The following is a 21,177-nucleotide window of genomic DNA, read 5'->3' on the forward strand; positions in this document are numbered from 1 at the left end:
TGCAGCATTTTTGCTTGAACTGGCATTACAAAATGAAGTAGCTTTTCACTAAATACATGGGAAAGGGAGGTGAGAACTGGTTTAAAGTTACTTGTCTGCAAAGACCTGAAGTTAGACCTTAAATCTCCTCTCAGTAGACCATCAAACAACTAATGACTTGCCAATAAAACCAAGCATCTACTTTGAAGTCATTGCCAGGAAACAGATTTAGGCCACAAAAGCCAAGAGTAAGTATCCTTTTAACATCAGCAGGTTCTGAATCTAGTCCCCTTAGGAAGAAGGTTTCACAGTCCAACCCAGTTCCTTCAGCCATACAGGAATACATAACCGAACAAACTAATTGCCACTCTCATTAGCAATGTAAATCTTGTTTTTAAATCCTTTGTATGTACAGGCAGATTTTAGTTCAGTTTGAATTAGAGAGGTCTGAACGTACTTTGTGTTCAAATGTGTATGCTGAAGTACAATGTAGCCAACTATCACAGGAGGAAGCAATTTCTGGAATATGTTGTAATTCAGCTGTTTATTGTATTTTAGAGACGGTGCCCACCAATTGCTTGTCTTCTAGCTTTAACTTTTACATCCATATTATAATTGTTTATACAGACATAATGTATCTTTTTGATCTAGTGGGCATAGAAAAGAGAAAAAAGTTCCAGTGTGCTTCACTCAGGTACTCTGTCTATTTTGAAACAAATCTTTGAGCTAATATTCTTTTTAATATTAGTGGTAAGTACAGTTTGGGCAGATTATTGCAACAGACTTTATCAATACCCTAAAGATGAACACAAAGTATCTTTCCAAATAAGAGTTAGAGATACTTTTGCATTAGATTTATTTTTAAAACAAAACTGTTTGTCACTGGAGGGCTTTACATATAGCTTGGTTTACCTGACTCCTGATTGTCCAGAGTCATGGTCTGATGGAGTCATTTGCATGGAGTCACTACCTCTGCAATCTAAATTTTGTATTACTGAAATAAATAAATTGTAGATAGTAAATTAACTTAGAGTCTCGCCACGGGGCAAAAATCTGTTCCCATCCAATATTGTGACTGATCATTATTACCGCAAAACCTGGCCTGTGTCTTGAAGACATATTTCTAATGGAAGTCATAAATGTTGCCTTCTGAGCTATATTGCAGATTAAATGTTGGTTTCTCTTTCTGAAGGATCTTCAAGAGTTTTATCAGCTCTGCTGGCAGCATCTTCGTTCTCATTGTTTGTTAATGGTTCTGCTTCTTTCAAGTCAGCGTTCTTCTGTGCTTTCTGCTTCTCATCCTCTAACTTCTTCTCTTTTGCCAAAAGCCTGTAGTTAATGGTATTGCCAATGAACAACCAGATACTGGCCACAATCACAATCACTCCGCAGACAAAATACATGTACTGATATTCACCAGTAACATCCACTAACCAACCTGAAATACAAAGACAAGAAGAGAGAAAAAAAGTCTTTAGCATAGAATACTCAATACAATCCAGATTTTTTCCTAGGAGAAATACCTATATATTGCCTGGTTTTGAAGTTGGAGCAGAAAAGCATTTTCAACATGTTCAAACGGTCTAACATATATAGTGGAACGCTAATGAAACCTGTATTAGTCAAGCTAGCAATTGTCATTGGAATCACTGACAATGATAAAATATTGAAGAACAAAGTAAGTAAAGCTTAACGAATAATGACAGACAGTTTTTTAGTTCTTTCATTTTCATTCTTTCATTGTCTTCTTATTTTATTCACCTCCTAATTTTGTTTCCTATTGTTCTGCAGTGACTGTCTGACACTCACGGAGGCTGCATACAGACAATAGGATGAAGAGGTATGTGCCTTTTTAGGCTGCTGTCACTGTACATCAACAGCTTGCTTTTCATTTTTACTTTCCTGTGACTGGTGAAGGAGATAGAAAGGCTCATCCCTTCAGCTATCACGCTCGACTGCTGAGTTTTGAACTCTGAAGCCTATACCTAAAAATTACATCCACATCTCTCAGATTAATTTGGTCATGACAAGGAAAACAAAATATAACTGCTCTTCCACTTTATGAGGCATTCTTTCTAAATTTTCCCAACTGCCAGCTCAAGATTTGTATGTATCTAACTATTTAGCTCTGAACTCTGCTACACTGTCATTGAAATTCACACAATGACCTGCGCACTTCAATTTAGTATGTATTCAGATGGTTTTACTGGGTTGAAGCCATAATGCCAGCCTATTCACCTGATACACATTTACAAGCCATCAAATTAGTCCAGCCTTTTTTTTTATTTCACAAGCCTAGGATTAGGAAAAACTCAAATAGCACTGCAACTCTATAATTCGCCAAGTAGTGTAAATAGCGCAAGTTACTGTTTTTTCTAGATGAGCAGTCTCATAAAACTGATGATTAAAAATGAAATTCTGCATTAACATTACTTCAGCATAATATTTTAAAGGATATGAACTAGTCAAAACTGGAATTTAGCTTTTCCATGTGCTCACCCCCTTTGTTGTTTTTATTTAACAAGATAAATCAATTATTCATACAGTTACAGCACAAACACATGCTTTTCAAAATTTTGGCAAAACTAATATACTGAAAAATAAATAGTTGCATATTCTATTGCTCCATAAATATTAGATTTAATATCTTTAGAGTTAATATTAGTATTGATTTCAGAACCTGACTGAAAAGGCTGGACTCCAGTGGTCACAGGCTTAGTCCCCCCACTAGGTGGCATAGGAAGAGTCTGTGTGAGAATATATTCGGTTCTACCATCACCAAAATGAATTTGTATGTTAAAAGATGAAGGAAATATGGAATGTCTTGAGAACTATTAAACATTTACTTGTACAAATATTATTGCACTGAAGTGAGTGGAATTGTTTTGGCATATTTAAAATTTCACTCAACACTTGCTATTTTCATACAAATATTGAGAGTAATCCTTAAAATATTTTGGTAATTATATACAGTTTTAGGCACATATAAACTTGCTGACTTTTGTGGTTCTGCTTCTGTCAGTATAGTGTTTGCTTATAAGGCTGGTAATCTCAGTATCTATATATTTTCATACTGTTGGGCTTACACTGCTACTCATGCACCTTTAATGGATACTTTTCAGTCAGATTTGAGCATCTATTTCTTTAGCCTCTTATATCATCAGAAATCTTATAACGGTTATAAAACTTACTGACAGCATTACTAAATACTGAGTAACAATCTAGCAAACAGAAAATACTTTAGGTGCTAGAAGCCCAAAAATTACGAATACAGTCCTGGTTCTCTTTAAGCTCCCTTTACACTCAAAAGAGAGAAGTTGGCAACATTACCATATTGTAGTCAATGCAGGATGGTTTACGCTCTGAATTGCCTTACACATATCTGTTGGCTATAGAAACAGGCTAACGGACTGGCTGAGAGTGAGGCTGTGGTGTGAAATCACACCAGGGCGCAACGCTCCACGGCACTGCGCCAAAATCCCACCAGACATGCACCCTGCCTAGGCTGCTGAGCGTGTCCCTGTCCCTTCTGGCACCTCCCTACTGGTTTCTTCCCACTAGAAATGCCAATCCTCTTTGTTTAGGCAAACTAAAGTTGCTATTTTAAATTTACGTGGGTGCCCCTCTAGCTGCCGTTAGGTTAGAGAAACTGCAAGTCATAGAATCGTAGAATCATAGAATGGTTTAGATTGGAAGGGACCTTGAAGATCATCTAGTTCCAACCCCCCTGCCATAGGCAGGGACACCTCCCACTACACGAGGTTGCTCAAAGCCCCATCACTGTGAGATCTTCACAAAAACTGACCAGTGGATTCAACCAATTCAAGAGAGGAAGAATTGTATTGGCAAAGAGCAAATTGGAGCTGAATACATGTGAGTCAAGGCTGCAAAGTTAGCACTATGTGCTATCAGGAAAACATACATTTACCACATGGATTTATGGGCCAGTAGAGATATGCTCTTAATCTATCTATTGCACATGCACGCATTGTACGCCTTCAGATTCTCATCTGGACTGCAGCTGTAAAGTGCAAAGATAATTGATGCAGTGCACTACTGACACAGTACATTCCTAGTCACACAGAAAACATTAAATAATACTAAGCATGTTTATATTAATTCAATACTAAATTGCAAGATTATGCTGTAATGTCTGAAAAAATCGAATAAAAGAGATTTTTACCTCCTAGAGGAGGGCCTATGAGCACAGGGCAACATTCCACGATGGTGACAAGTCCAACCGCACTGGAAAATCTGGCAGCCCCAACGAGGTCCATCAACGTCTCAAAAAGAACGCTGCTAACCATTCCGAATGCAAACCCAAAAAATACAGCATATATCACTAAGCCAGTATAATTTGTTGCCAGAGGGCACAAGATATGACAGACGCCATTGTACAAAACAGCAAAACTAAAAAAGTACTGAATCTTTGGCCGGATAAACTTGGAGTTTGCTACGAGTCCCATTGAAGGCCTAGCAAACATGTCTACGAAGGCTAAGATAGATAGCAAAAAAGCAGCAGAATATTCATCGATTCCCTTGTGCTTGGCATAAGGAGCCAAGAATACTATTGGAGCGAAGAAACCGATAAACATAATGACATTTCCTGACAAATAGATCAGAAACCCTCTGTGTTTGAAGAGGGACAGGTCTAGATATTTATTCATAGTTTGCCAAAAAGACTTCTTGTTGTTTTTGTGCAAGGTAGAATCTCCTGTGCCTTTTTCAACATCTTTTTTCACGGGAGGGACTGTTTTCGGTCCAACAGGTCTCATAAGTGACCCAGCCACACAGCAGTTCAAAAGAAGTCCTCCCAGAATGAGAAAGCTTCCTTTCCAGCCGAATGCATTAAAGAGGAATTGATTGAGAGGTGCCAATGTGCTCAGAAACACTGGACTTCCAGCCATGGCCAATCCATTAGCAATGGGACGCTTCTTATAGAAATACTTGCCAATCATGGTCAAGGCAGGCTGTAAGTTGAATGCTAAACCCAGACCTAAACAACACATAAAAGACAGTATTATTGACATGCACTAAAAAATGTATCACATCTCTTTCAAGTTACTTTTTAAATTAATGGTATCTAATCCACTGATTCTCAACGAAGACAGAAACCAACTAGCATCAGAGAATGAAATACAGCTTCATTGCTGTCCATATGTGACTATGTCATGGTGGGATTCTACCATTTCCCCCTGTAGCACTGCAATAAGAGCCAAAATACCTTGTTATGTTTTAGCAACGATAGAGACAGCAGAACTGCAGAGGAATGATGGTATCAACGGCTTGACTCACCATTTTTATGTTTACTAAGCAATAATGCAATTCTATCTTGGCTCATTTCACAAAAGTTATTAAATGTTACCTCAGCTACAATGACTACAGGGCACATTTAAATGCATAAATCTCCTCGTTTCTTATTTCCAGCACTACTTAAGATCAAACTTGGGTAAAAAAGTGGAGCTTAAAATGACTAATTATTTTGGAGCACATTCAGCTCCATTTCCCCAGGTATGGAAGTCACAACTAAAGGTGGAAGAGTTGTAGAGGACATGCATGGGAGCAGACCACCCATCAGCTGAGTGTGTAAGCTGAACCTCTGGGCCTTCTCTCTGTATTAAGACATCCAGGCAATAAGGTCTAAGTAGCTATGCATCTGCTGAAAGGCACAGGAGAGAAGCTTTCTTCTCTGATAGGCCCATTCCTGGACTCCAGCTTTATTCTATCAGTGAGCCCCAAGTTTAGGATGTAAAAAAATAAGAGCTTTAAGAATAATCACTGCACAAAGCAGGATTCCTTTAGTCCCAACATAAAGAAAGATGAGCTTGAATATAGGAACAGGTATTATCTCATTCATTTCTTACCTGTCAATATCCCATCTCACTTGCCTTTCTTATTCTGAGGAGGTAGTTTAAAAAAAAACAACACACAACTTTTGATAAGGAGGTTATTTAATTTACTGGCTTTATGATCACTTTAGTTCATTGCCTTAGGCAATATCGAGGTCTTTGATAACATATTAATAATTTTGTTTGGGGATTGACCCTGGGGATTTTAAACAGAAAGCTATTGAACTTAAAGTTGTTATACTTATCTGTAAGAGTATATGTATGTACAAACCTACAGAAAGCTGATACTAGCTTTTGCATTTTTACTAGAATACTGCTAGCCTTTGCCACCCCCTTTGAAGCGCAACATGACTGAAAGCTAAAAGAATGAATGTGAGATTCTACACAAATGACTGTAATAAGTGCTGTCATGAGCCAATCAATTTTTATACCATAATTACAGTGCAGTGTGGAACAGTACATACATACAGCATTTATTGAATAAAATCATCAGTTGTTCCTGAAATACCCTAAGAATAATTTAACATCATACCAGCTAATTTAAGGGATTAGATAGCTCAGGTAGCTGAAATGAACTGATCTTGCCGCCTTCTTGGTTTGCATTTGTACAATGCCTTGCACAATGGGTTCTTGATCACTAAGGCTCGTTGGTAGAACAGTATTTGAAATTATACAATACAATATAGTACAATGTAATATAACGAATAGAATAGAACAGAACAGAATAATCCCTTTTAAAAAAGATTCTTACCTCCAACGACACCAATACATAGATAAAGTTCCAGGACGCTATTGCAGAAAGAGGAAGCAATCATACCAAATGAACACAGGATACCTCCTGCTATCATCACAGGCCGGCTACCATACTTATTCACCAAAATGCTGCTTATGGGACCTGTTGGTAGAAAGAAAATACATTAACAGGTAACGGGTAACTCCATCTTACATACCTTTGTGTTTAGGATAGATATGTTGGAATGCCTTACTCTTCCATCCCGGAAAATGTTTAGCTGGTTTTATACCGATTTGTTTTACAAACACACTCTGTGAGTTTGCAGCCACACAAGCCTGGATGTGGATATATTGCCTCCATGACAATATAAATATTGATTAGTCATGGAGATGGATCAAAAGATTAAAGACACCAGACAAGCAAGAGGGATTGTTACAGTTCACAAGCAATCAATACTGAGATCGGTCAATGGAAGTTTTGAAAGCGCAAAGACTGAAGAATTTCAAGTATGAGACAGATATCAAAACTCCACAGAGCAGGAGGAATCTCCTGGCAAGCAAACTAGCAAGTGATCTTAATACCGTAGCATGTCCTGGACCCCTATTTAAAACTACACACAGACTTAAAAATATTGTCAATCAGACTGTAAATCTCTGGCCCTGGAGGCTCATTTTCCCTTACCTCATCCAGAAAGGAGTGTTAATGGACAGTGAGATGACTGTAGGTTGTCTGGGAAAATCTAAGATGTGGTTTAGCATAAAGACCTATAAACTTTGAAAATACTGCTACAGGACCATTTTTCAGTTTCAACTGCAATTCAGTTTATGGTGTAATTACGTCCACACTAAACAAACAGCTAGTGTGCAATTTAGCATGACATGCATTATATGTTTTTTAAACGACCGTGACTAGAATAGATGGTGTGCTACATATCAAGATTAAGAGGTTGTCAAAGCTCTTTAGGTAAAACTGCATACCATCTGACTGCACTATATTTGGCCCAAACCATTACGAATAGTCTTGCTTTTGCAATAACGAAACTTATCCAATTCAAAAAATAATAATAATAAAAAACATAATAAAAAGCAATAAATTTCAAACTCAAAATAAAGCAGGCACCTGGCATAAAGTGCAATGCCAAGATCTGCATTTGATTTTACTGCAAATCATTCTCTGTACTGGTAACAGTTTTAAGTCTCTCTCTTTATAAATATCTAAAGGAATAAATGCCAAAATCCATGATACGAAACTGCCAAATCCAACCAAATTTATAAGTGTATTTGCATAGGTACAGTGTTATTTCAGACTCCACTGCTTGAATTACCTTAAATGTATTAAAGTATTATTATGGAGGTACTGTAAATGTTAATTACTACTTGCATATCAACAACAGAAGTCTTAAGCGTATGCCAAATGATCAATTTTTAGCTTACTTCCTTACGGAAATAACCTTCTACAATAGACGTGCCCTGTGCCTGCCTGTTTTTTCTAATAGCTTGTGAATCCAGAGGTCAGTTTGAAATTAACTTGACTGAAAAGCAAAGATTTGAGTGGTGTTTAGATCTTACGGTTTGTGCATTTATTAAATAGCTTGGCTCACAAGGAGACTAGGGCAGCACGTATTTAAAAAAGGAGGTCCCTATCCCAGCAGCAGAGACACTGGCCAGTACACCCAGCTTACCACCAGTAAAAGCAATCTATCTTCTTGTCCGGGCAGCAGTACTGTGTGGGGGCATAGAGGATAAACTGGGTGGCTATTTTGCTGGGAAGGTAAAGGATGCTCAGACTGAAGGCATTAGGGCTCATCTTAGAGTCACATCAACATAGGAGACCAGGCTCTGCTGCTCCCTGAACTGCAGCTCAAGCATAACCATATATTGAAACCAACAGACTTGAAAATCCACACCACGGAATGGCTCACCAAACATACAATAGCCCAGAGATTTATTAAAAGACTTTAAATCCCATATGAAGCACTAAAACTTTTCACTGACAGCTTATATTATAAGATATCTAACACTTCTTTATTTCCATTTGGGGGGAACCACTGAGCAGAACAGGGACAAGGTGGGGTTTCTCCTTCGAGGTCATACGGAGGAAGCAGTGAAACATGAAGGACAGACAAATTACGCTCCAAACACTTCCCAAATATATCATCTTAATAAACTTGTGCTCTCATAACTATGTTGAAGCATAACTTTGATTACAATTTTTTTAATTTATAGAGCTGTGTTTGGACAATCAGTAGTTTGGCTCATGTTTGAATTAGAATGAAAACCCTTTCGAAATACTTGAATAATACAAATATTTCCTCTGGGTCAAAAAAGCTCCTTTTAACTGGAACTCTTTGTTTAACTCAAAGCAAAAAGTGTCATCCCTATATCAATTAATATTTATATTTTTGAAAACAAATTGAATTAAAGGCAATTTTCTGAAAAAAAAAAAGTTTTAATTTTTATCATTGCTAAACACAGAAACAGTATTTCACTTCAAAGATACAAAAATAATGTGGTTTTTTAAAATTATTTTCAAGTTCTTTTTCCTGTGATGAGATGGAAGTATTTTAAAAATTGTAAATGAAAAATTTGTGTAGTACTTGTTAACATTCTGACCTTCCTCTAAATTGCTGCTGTAATAAACGTGGCCTTGCTGTAGTCTTACTTAAAATGTTTCTTTGCTGATCCTTAGAAAAAAACATAGGAAAGAGGCATTGTAGCAGGTAAATATTTGACATTTACAAAACCAAAAAATTTACAGATTTATTCACTAGAGGAAGCACCTTGAATTGTACCCTTACAGAAATACTTCAGTTATGATGTAGATGGACCTGTTAGCAATCTGTTTCTTTACTCATTAACCAAAGACAGCGTGAAAAGCCAGGATAGGTGTGAGACCAAATGAGAAAGAGAAGGTAAATCCACACATAGCAGACTATCAAGTGTTGTAAAGAGAAGAACGGCATTAAAAAAGATTGTTGTGCAATTTTGCTATATTGTTAGCATTTTAAATAAAACTATGGATCAAAAAGAGAGCATTGCACAGCACTGACAAAGTTTTCCAACCATAATCAAGGACAAAGATGAGCTCTGCTCTAATATTCACCCCAGAAGAGTACTGGCTATGATAATCATATTCTTTAATACTATTCCATCAATCCTTCTTTCCTTCTCCTGTAGAACAGGGAAACGAGCCACATTCTTGTTTGTTTAGGGGTTTGGGGAAGAGATTTGTTTTTCAGGGTTTGGTCGGTTGGATTTTTCTGGGGGGTGTCCAAAAAAGGCAAGATTCGTAGTACTGTCCTTTGAGGGAGATCATGTCGCAAACAGTTCCTTATTAGGAACAAGAAAACTTGACCTCCGTGGGTCTTAACTGCGGCAGTTAGGCCAGCACTGCATGTTACAGCTTTTCAGATCAAAGCATGCAATGTTAGCCTCACCTAACTTGTGAGCTAGAGGTCAAGTACGGATGTATTAATTTAGGTAGGCAGTGGATGAAGACACGAGAGGAAAGACAAAGCTGTCTGATGGGTTTAATAAGCTCTGTACTGTCAAATGACATAAATCTGGAATGTATTATGAAATTAAAATTCCTTTAAACATAATATTCTCTTTGAGATGTTTTCCTTAAGTTGATGATGTGTATTTACCACCACAGCTCCATTTAATTTGGGGTTTTCTTTTAGCATATTACAGTATTTTGATTTAAAATTTGTGCATGCAGGAAATATTAATTGTTCTACAAGCCATAAAGTTAGTTTAACCTTACTCCCTAACTTATCTAGGAACCCTGCCAAACTGATGACTAGATTAAATATTTTCTTGAGACATCTGTGTATATACTTGATTTTGGAGTCTCATAAAATGGTGCATATTCATACCTTAACATATACAAATCTACATAAATCCCAGCTGTTTACCTGGCTTCATACGTTTTAAAGCCATGCACAAATTTCATTTCACATCTAACAGTTTCTACAATTATTTAAGCGATGCTCACATGCCAGCATGTATCTATATCCCTTGCATATCTTTTTAGCAGAAGGCAGATTAAGCTGTTTAAGCACTGTAACACTGCCAAAATCATGCTATACATTAATGCACGTTAATGCACTAAAGGACTGCTGGGTCTCTAAGTCTACTTTCCTGAAGTCTGAAGTAACCGCGTAACAGATGTTAAGTCAGGAAGCCCACAAGAATATTTACTGTGATCTCTCCCTTAGCACCTACAAACCCTCAGCCACAGAAGACTATACACTCCCTAAACCAAATTTAAGACTATTATCATAATATGCTAACAGTCTCCTGGCTGTATTTTTGTTTTATATCTTTCTGTTTGAGGCAAATGACCAGACTGAGAGAAGGAACAGGACAGTAAATGCAACTGGTGCCACTGAAGACCAGTCTCAGGGCTGTGCAGCAGGACACAGATGCTTTAGAAGAAGACAAGAAAAAAGAGCAGCTTTTCATATTCTTTGTCATAGTCAAGGGAAAGATGGCAAAAGTTATTTCAGCTATGTGAGCAGAGACTGGCTCATGCATTTGGGAACCGTTTATGATGTTTTATACAAAGTCTGTAATAATGCGACACCTCTGTTCTGTTTTGATGGCTTAGCAGAACAGTCACGTGCACATCTGTATTGTGCAAAATGTGAAGACAAAGCTGCTTTTGCTGGTCTTCAGTGAATACCAAGACCCCTCAGAAAAAAAATATATTGCTTACAAATGAATTGAATTATTTCTTATAATAACAGAGGTAGCAATAATCCATATTTTCGTCTCACTTCCAAGTTTAACTTTTCAATCACCGTTTAAATCTTCCTTCCTCTGCTAAGCCATACTGTTGTAAATGAAAAGCAAGACTACATATCTCAATAGTAAGTAGATTTAAAAAGCAGACATTTGAAGAAATAATCACTTTTTTCCCTTGAAAAAATGCTTATTGTGCTTATATGGTTTAAACATAACTCGAACACTAAAGTTTCTTTCTAAAGAAACATACTGCTTGTTATTTTCGAGGAAATGAATAGAGGCCTCAAAATATGCACCATAAATTTAATATTCTTTCTCAAATAGTTACATTCTCAGAGATACACACACCTATCCATTTATTTGCTTTATTCAGCCCTAAGAAAATATACACTTTAAAAAATGGTCTGACTCTGGAGACAACACAACAACTTTATATCTAGTACCTCTAAAAGCTTAAAGGATGCAAACCAGATAACAATATTTCCATTTCATAATACCTTCAGGTAATAGTACAGCCAGATCAGTTTTAAGACCACGAAATAGACTAAAGGAAGATTTATTTGGCATAAAATCTATATCTTGCTCAGCTCTGAGGTAGAATAACATTTATAAGTCCAAATGTATTAGGTACACTCCATTAATTTATGAGAGGAAGAGAATCTAGGACACTGGAATTCTTGCTGCCTTTTCTCTTTTCCATCAATTTTTTTCTTACCACAATGAAAAAAAAAAATATTTACTTTAGACAGTTCTCCTGTAAATAGACACCACTTTCTGCAAGGAATGAAAAAATGTTCTGCAACTTAAATGCATAATAGCTAGTCAAAATCTTTACAGTAGTAGGAATTGGTTTGTAGTGGTATCAAGCTGCTATAATTGTCATTTATATTAATAATGAGGTCATCTTTGGGTCTATTATATATGTATATTCACTATAGGAATGAAAATTTCTTTAGAAACTATATAATCTATGTTTTAATATTTAATTCATTTGTCCTGCTTTCATTTCTCACTGTTATAATATAGTGATGTAATTAAAGATCATCCACATCTATAATTTGTTTCACATAAAGCCAATGCATTTATGCTTTTTATTTGCTACCTGTGTTATTTTTAGTATGGAACAAGAGATGAACCTTCTTGATATACAGGTAATTTTTTGAACATATATTGACAATGTCATACAGTGTTCATAGTGTCATTGATCCAAAGAAACCTGAAATGACTCAGTCTGAACAATATGACATTTATTTAAATAAAGTGAATTGCTGAAAAAAATTGAAAATAAATGCAATAATAATATTTCAAGTTGCACTAATGCAATATTGTAGATTGTATCCTGTCAAGTCAAGTGATTTAAACACAAGTACATTTTCAGCCATCTGCTCTGCAGAGTCAATGCAGCTATCTTTCCAGTTCAGCTTTATTTTTTATTTCTCTTTCCTACAAGGCTAGAAAATCCTGAGTAGCTCCAAGAATTAACATTAGGATAAACTCCTTGCTAATATCAGTCAGTCAGACTTTTTCTTCTTTTTCTTTGTCTTCTTTTTCTCTCTTTTTCTTGTTTCCTTTTCCTTTCCTTTTCTTTTCTTTTTTTTTTTTTTTTCCCAAAAATCCAAAATCCACTTGCAGGAGCTGATTTTCTCAAAGCAAATATGCTTTAAGCAAGTACATAGTACTGCTATTAGAATGTCATCTCTGGCATATAGAAGAAAACCAACTCAAAATTGATTCTGATCATGTTTAAAACCTATTCATTAAGTTGGAAAATGCTTTAAAAATTTAGTTCTGCTTTTCTCAAGTGGGACTAAATCAAAATACTGAGCATTCTGTGACCGTCTTATCTCTAGTTAAAAAACCTTTGCCTAAACACTTTTAGGACTCTCGGATAGGCATTTAGAGAAGTCAGACCAAAAAAAAAATTCCAAAAAAAGTATTGATTAATTTGAAAATATTAAAATGTCATGTAACTATTTTGTTTTAGACTCTTTATCTTATTTCTGGGAATGGTAAGCCGTGTTTCTGACATATCCTACGTGTTTGTGTAACAGCAGTGAAGGTAACATAGTTCAACAATCGTTGGAGAGCTTTCTCTGTGGTTCCTCTGTGCATTTGGCAGTATTTTTTTTTCCATTTCATATAACATTTACAACTGACTGCACTGATCCCATAAACCCAGATAATATAGTAACCTTGACAGAAAGCAAAGAGAAAAAAAAAGGCTCTTGCAATAAATATCACCAAAAAAGAAATGGCTAGCATTGAGTTAGGGTCGCTAAACTCTGAGTTAAGATAGCTCAGTGGCTGAAAGCACAGCATTCCAGGGAGTAAGCAGTCAGTCGTTCAACCATCCATCACACTTTGCTCAGCACTTCCCCTCCTCTAACTACATTTCCTCAGTGTCATTACCCTGAATGCACACATTCTCACTCATGTCCTGAAGAATCCTTGAATTCTATTAAGTTTTTATCTTTTGATTACTAATGAGGATTAATTTGGCCTTCGGATATTCCTTAGGACTTTTATAAGAAATACAGTAATCATGTGTATGGTAATCCATAGGTGCCTGGCTGATGGTAGAGTGCCTCAACCCATTGGCTGCTTCTTCATGCTTCCTCCTCCCGAAAGGTTAGATCTGATAATTTTGAACTGATGTGCTGAAGTCAGGAACACATCTGTCTGGCATCAAATACGAAATGTTCAGAAGAAACAAAGCAAGCAATCAGTGGTGCTGGTGCTTGCTCTAAATGTATTGCTTGTATGTAGAAATTACAGATCCTTTATCTGGTTTGGTATTTTGTTTTTCCCGGTGATACATCAGAGACATGAACAAGGGCATTACATATTCTGATTAAAGCTGTTGTTTGGCTTACAGGTTTTTTTCTTGTTTGCTAGGGTGCGAATGTGCATGGAGTTACGGACCATGTAATTTAGAAAACATCTTCAAGTTAGCAAATTACTCTATATGAATTTTAAAAAGCTGGAAAATTGCCTAGCTTTTAATCAAGGAGTAGCCCCACTGATTATTATTTACATGGATACCTATCGATGCTTTATATTAATTAACTTTTGCATGGTCTGCTACAGAATTTTTTTTCATGAAAGGCTAAAACACTTGATCACAAAGCAGAAGACTTTAGGATGATTTATGACATTTCTTTTGAAATCAGCTATATGAAACTTCATGATATTTAATAGGAAATTAGTATAATTCTATGAGCTGCTGAACATTCAGCAGTTTTCAGAAACATTTATGGTCAGCGACTACAAAAAAAAGTGCTGTCCCCAAATTAATTACCCAAATTTCACGTTGACACACTTATTGTGAAATGAAGTCAGATGCAGTAAAATATTTCAGCATTTTTTTAAACTTTCCTTACATTTGTATTCCTGTTACCTTCAGTATCACTGAGTAAAGTGAAGCCCATGCACAGGTATTTGCAAAAACTAGTCTTTCAAGTTGGAAAAAGGCAAGAAACAAGAAAGAAGAAAGGAGGGTACAAGCTAATGATGAGATGGAACCAAAGCACCTATAAGCGAGATGCATATAAACAGAGACATTGTAACACCAGGCATATATTTTTCACAAAGTGGCCTGCACGCTTCTGTAATGGGGATAGCTGGAAATAGCATCAGCACATGATACATCCATCGCAAATGGTCTTCTCAGAAAAATATTCTTTTCTTAGAAAACCGATGGAACCAGATTGTAACTTAAGCAGTAAATGTCATGGAGGGTATCAACACCAACATTAGAAAATCCAGTGGCAAATATGAGGTATTTGGAAGAATTCATGAACGTTTCCTACAGAAGAAAAGACAATGAATTTATAAAGCTTAGTATTTAACAGCTATTAATTCCTCAGGAATTCATAGGCTGGCATCAATCTAAATTTAAAACAGCTTTTCAGACCCCAAAAATGTCTTGGGGATTTCACTTAATACTACTGCGGACACACACGATGAACCTGTGCCATTAGAGGTTACTTCTCCTTTAAATGAAAAATCAAACAAGGACTTACTCATTTTTCCTCTCTGGAAATATAGCAAAGATAATAATATTAATATATAAATGTTAGTAAATATTCTCTATAGCAGCAGTTAATATAAAGGTATTAATAATAAACTTCACTAAATTTATATCCTTTTCATGGTTTGACCAGGAATTTCAGGAAGCGTAACTCTAAGTATAGAAATGCTCCAATGAAAATATTGAGTGGTTTTCTTCCAGAGGTCTCATCCTTGATGTATTATCCATTCATCTCAGTGGGTGCTCCTTCTTTCTCTGTGGATGGTTTCAAGTGAAAGACTTAGTTCAATTTGGTAGTATCTGTGTTTGAGAACTAGTACTGAAAGAAGCATCACATTTTTTAAAAGACTAAAATCAATCCTATCTAATACTTGCAGGGAACAAAGGAAAATTAATACTAATCCAAAACTAGAGCTTCATTTATAGCTATCCAGTATTTCTACTAGTTTTTCTATCTCAAAAATAATCTTACTAAAAACTGCTATGCCCTGACGTAGAAACTACATATTCACACAAACACACACACACAAAACAAAAACAACCCCACCACTTTTCCTCATCTGTTTGTTGGACTCCTGATAATATAAATGAGTTGTTCTTTCCTGGGATAATAGAAAGTACTCATCACATTCATAAACATTTTTCACATGGAAGATTCTGAACTCACACTTTCAAGTTCAAAGAACTTGAAAATTTGTTACTGAAGAAGACAGTGTTTAGTACTTTGTGCCTTGCCAAAGCAGATTACAATTCTTAGCTATAAAACTTGTCTTTACAGCTTGCTAACTGCGTGAAGCAGATTGCCAAACAAGTTTTGTATATTCTGCTGTTGGAAAGGGAGGACGATTTTCTGTATTGTTGCAGATCATAAAACTGAAAAGAAAGACAGAGGTTACAGTATACCATTGTCACAACTACAATTACACCAACTTGAAAATAAGAGATATGTTGTTAATCTCAGAGCTAATTATTGTGAAGAAAAAAAAAAAAACAACCAAAAAACTAGACAAACAGCGCTTGCAAATATTTATTTTAATTCTTCATAGACATTTTCCTAAACCATGTTATTAGCTAGTTACAAATATTTCCCCTTTTTCTTTCTTCCACTTTGAGAAATGACTGTCTTTCTACAAATCTGTGTACACAATATCAATGTGAACACAATATTGTAATGTTCATTACATGTAATGTTCATTACTCACCACTTCCTATTTGTTATTCCCTATCATCAAGATTTTTATACACCTCCTTAAAAATCTCTGCCTGGAGGCAGAACACAGCTTTGTCATTTGGAAGCCTAGCAGACATCACAGAGAGCAAAAAGTCATAGCAAACACTTTCAGAAGACCTTGTACAGGCTATTTATTAGTTCTTATGAGTGTAGGGTATATTCTATGCAACTCAAATCAGTACATTTTTCAGATAATGCATTCACTGAAAAATTCAGCCAACTTCAGTTAAGATTAATATTGTCATTTGGATTTCTCTGTCTTCTACAAATTGCCCATCATATTAATGTTCATACGATATCCCATTTTCACCCTGCACATCATCTTACAGTTTATTTGTTTTCTTCCAGAATAATATTATAACTAACTCAACTTGGAAATGATTCCTTATATATTGTTACAGGCAATAATATGTAATTTCAGAGAAAGCACAAGATACGTGCTTCTTCCCAGTTGCTCCTTTATCATATTCCTTTCTGGTCTTAATTTTGCACTGTATAATTAAACTTCAAATTGAAAATACTCAGTCTAGTACCTATGATGTTTCTGTGGACCACTTACTGTGAATTATAGATCATGAGTGGATCATGAGTGGGTCATTAAATCTCATCTACATATTCAGAAGATATGTAATGAGAAGTATAAATCTGAATGTATTTATAACTTGGAAGTGTTCTGAGAAGTCATCATACTTAGGTCATTGTCAATAACATTATAGGATTATTTCCAAATGCATTTGCTGTTTAACACATATGTATCATAAGCTTAAAATGTACTTTACAGAAAAATATTTCTGAAATGTTATTTTATCATTATTTTCATTTTAATTGTACTTCTAATAATATGCAATAAAATGCATATGGTGACTTTCAGTGGTAACAATTAGAAGTTTAAGAGTGGGAATTTCCCAAATTCCTTTACAATCCGTAAATTAGATCATATCTGAAGAACTGCGTAAGGTAAATATCTGTGAATAATCTTTAGTTCATAGCATATTGGGGGAACAGGAAGAGGGAAGGAAGGGGGAAGAGGGAAGAGGGAGGGGAAGGGAAAGGGAAAAGGAAAGAGGAGGGGGAAAGGAATTCATTTGTGTTTCAATGATATCATGCAAAATGGGCAGGGAGCATTCTCAGTAGGTTTTGGCACCTAAGCTATTTAGAGTGTAAGTGCAGACAATGGTAGCATATTAATGGGATCACAGCAGGTACAGAATTTGCATTTTTCCCAGTATTTTGTAAAAGGGGAGAATGAGAAACTGGTGTCAGTGGTGGGGGGGATACTGAGAATCACTGGAGGGTTGGTTATTGGTTTGTGGTTTCTTTTTCCTCTTTTCAGACAAGTGAAAAAATAACATGTATGTACATTGGGATATGTAAAGGTAATACTGAATATTTTGTCTTCCATGTCAAAAAGACAAAAAATAATATAAACTCTTAAATGGCTAGAAACACAAAGAAAAAAAAAAAGCTAGAATAATGAAAAGCCAAAAGTTATCAAAAGATCATCCTCTTGATCAACAATAGTAATAAGATTTATGTGATATTTTCCATGTTTCAATGCATTTCTTTATGTCAGCTGTGCCCGAATCTAAAAAAAAGGGAAAGAGGAACCTTTGGAGACAACTTAGTGAACAGGTCCAGAATTCTGAAAGTGTCCCACAGGTTCAGATCAGAACATTTTCCAATTTACTTAAATTTTAGACAACCCACATTTAACTGCTTTTTAAAAATAATAATCTTCTGAAAAACATTTACTGGTTAATTGATAATTTAAGAATGAGTTCTAATCTCTTCTCTCCTCATTCTTTCCTCCTTGCTTCTCCCTAGCCTTTTACAGCAAAATACACATGAATAAGAATAGCACTGTATTCAATAGAACTGAAAAAGAAATCAAGATAATTTTTTTTAATCTATGCGTTATCCGCATCTGAGCGGATGTCAGTTTATCTTTGCACATTCCCATACCCACCTCACATACTTTTTGTCATTGGAGTTGAATTTTTCACCAACTTGACACTTTTAGATTTCCAGCTACAATGGAAATAACTTTACCTGATGATCTTTCAAATTTTCAGATGTTTCCTATGTATAGTCAGATGCCATTTCTTTTGTGGACTGAATCAACAACTACACTTTCCATGGACTGTAATCAACCAAAACATGATGACTTCCTTTAATGACGGGGAAAGTATGCCTTCCCCTAGGAAAACAATATTTCATAAAATATGACCAAGTAAGGAGTGAAAGAATCATGAAAAATTCATAGAGGAAGCCTGGGACTTAAGCAGTGGAAAAGGAATATATTATGAGAGAGTTGAGCAAAGGTCTTTATGGCATTTGTGTTTTGCCTGGACTAGAGAGGAAACATGTATAATGTTCTACACAGTCCTTTCCCTTGGAACAGCAGAGGATACGCCTCTATAGACAAGGTCTTCTGAAAATGGGCCGGTGGAGGAGTGGGGGATATCTAGATCGTGTCTGCTTACATGAACAGGGAATATTTGAGCTCTGCTGCAAAAAGCACGTGAAGTGGCTTGGTGACCTTCTGCCATCTTATTGCGCTTGAAGATAATATTTGTGTGGCTTTTAAACCAGGCGTATTTTCTTACCTAGTGTGAAGAAATAAAACAACCCACCACTGGCAGAAACTTTATTCTCCACCTTGTAATGTGAAGCATCGTACTTCTAATGATTGTGACGCATCATAAATTCAAAATAAATTACTGCCCATTAAAATATAGGCTTCTCATGATTTGTATTACAGATGCTGCCTAAACATCATGCATTCCTGGAGCCACCTTTCATCTATGGAGTTATGTTGATATTCTTCAGCGAGAACATATTAAAATAATCCAATGAAATATACCTGCTTCTGCAAGGATTTAACATGTGTGCCTGTGAGGAGAATATTACTTAGGTTTACTAATGAAAGAATTATTTTCTTCCCACAGAAGGAACTATGTTTCTTTGGTAAGTTTTAATACATCTTACCAGAAAGCAATTGGTTAGAAAGTTGACTGATCTAGGCAATATATATGTCTGAACACCTTGTCACGTAATTTTTTTGTAACATCAGGAGAAATGATCCAGAAGAAATTCTATGACACAAATTTGTTCTTGTCTTAATCCCATATGCCACTTGAGCTCTGTTTCTCAGAGCTTAGGGTCAAGTGCTTTGCACTCAGGTTACTGTTTACATTTGAGTAAGTAAATATGAAAAGCTTCTAAATCACAAAGGCAATGGTGTATATAACCTTGCACACTCTTTGCACAGGTATAAACTATGGCGCTATGTGAAAGACAAGAGAATCACTCCCACATGTATTATCTTTGTGACATGCTATTTGATTTTTAAGGAATTATACATAAAATTAGAACTAGTATTGCATGAAACACTCTTATGCTTTAACATCCATCTTATTCCCAAACTGAAATAAAAATTTCAAGTCTCAGAATTTTCCGCTGAATTAAAACTCTTCAAATAAGTCACTCTGAAATATCTCGAATGTCTTTTGTCGTACAAATAAACAAATTAGAAATATAACTACCTGGCATTTCCACAATCTAATTATTCCTCCTAGCTTTTCAAAATAATTCCAAACATTTTGTTTCAGGTCATTCGGTACGATAGTGCATTTCATTACCAAACTATCTTAAAAAAATTGCAGCTCTACAGTTTGTTAATTTAGTATAAGCCAAATTGCTGGATTGTGTTGCTCATTATTGTATATGCAGTCACATAACACACACTGGAGCTCGCTCTGAGATTAATTGCCCCATCACGTTCTGGGTGGTGTAGTGCTTCTGCAAGTCCAGCCTGTAGGAGAGAGGGGTTTGTGGGGATTTTGGGGCAAACTTTTTTTTTTAAATATTTTCTGTAACTTTCTATGGCAATAAAAATGTGTTAATCAAAAATGATTATTCAGGCCATCAGCCCCTTACAACCATCTCTAATGTTGACCACATTCTCTTGTCATGTGAGAATCATACAATTTCTGGTCACCACCTGAAAGTGTTTTGTTACACAGTTTGTTGCTTCAGTGAATAATCGGAACAACTCTTACATTTGTCACTCCTCAGTGCACTTTGCAGCACTGGAACTCTATGGAATCCAGTAAATTAAAATTGAAGTTAAGAGAGTCATAATTAAGGTTAAATTGTACTGTGTCCTTAGATTTTTATTTTTTATTTATGAAGCCGAGATAAGCTTACTGACAAATAAACCAAGAGTTTAATCAAATTGTTACTTTAATAAAGTGAATACCACCAGTTTTGCTCAAATACTGTAAGTCTTCAAAGCTAATCCTTTATATTTTATATTGGGGAAAAGAGATGAATCGTTTACGGGTAATGTCTTTTTAAGGTTGATGCAAATAAAAATGAGATTTTAATGAGTGCCTCTGGCAGCACTTAAGTCACTGAGGTACACTGTCAAGAGATCTTGATGTTACAAACACCTATGGATAAACATATTTGCATAAATATATAAACATGTTTATATGTTGACTTTAAGCAGGTGAAAAATTTATTTAAACTTTGAACTTTAAGAGATCACTAAGGTATTTAAAATTAAGCACGTATCGCAGGATTAGGACCATGGTGCCTATACC

The 21,177-nt window shown here is 35.7% G+C and overlaps 1 protein-coding gene across 1 annotated transcript in view; it reads right to left on the minus strand.

Moving 5' to 3' along the window:
* Positions 1 to 795: 795 nt before the first annotated feature.
* Positions 796 to 21,177, minus strand: part of SLC16A7 (solute carrier family 16 (monocarboxylate transporter), member 7) — a 29,827-nt gene continuing 9,445 nt past the window's right edge. The window contains exons 2-4 of the mRNA XM_009880836.1: positions 6,580 to 6,723; positions 4,163 to 4,975; positions 796 to 1,417 (exon numbers count right to left, since the gene is read on the minus strand). Coding sequence (XP_009879138.1) covers positions 1,146 to 1,417; positions 4,163 to 4,975; positions 6,580 to 6,723 — 1,229 coding nt within the window. The 3' untranslated portion in view covers positions 796 to 1,145. The remainder of the gene's footprint in view (positions 1,418 to 4,162; positions 4,976 to 6,579; positions 6,724 to 21,177) is intronic.

The sequence above is a fragment of the Charadrius vociferus genome, unplaced genomic scaffold (genome assembly GCF_000708025.1).
Source record: "Charadrius vociferus isolate BGI_N301 unplaced genomic scaffold, ASM70802v2 scaffold52, whole genome shotgun sequence".
Classification (NCBI taxonomy): Eukaryota; Metazoa; Chordata; class Aves; order Charadriiformes; family Charadriidae; genus Charadrius; species Charadrius vociferus.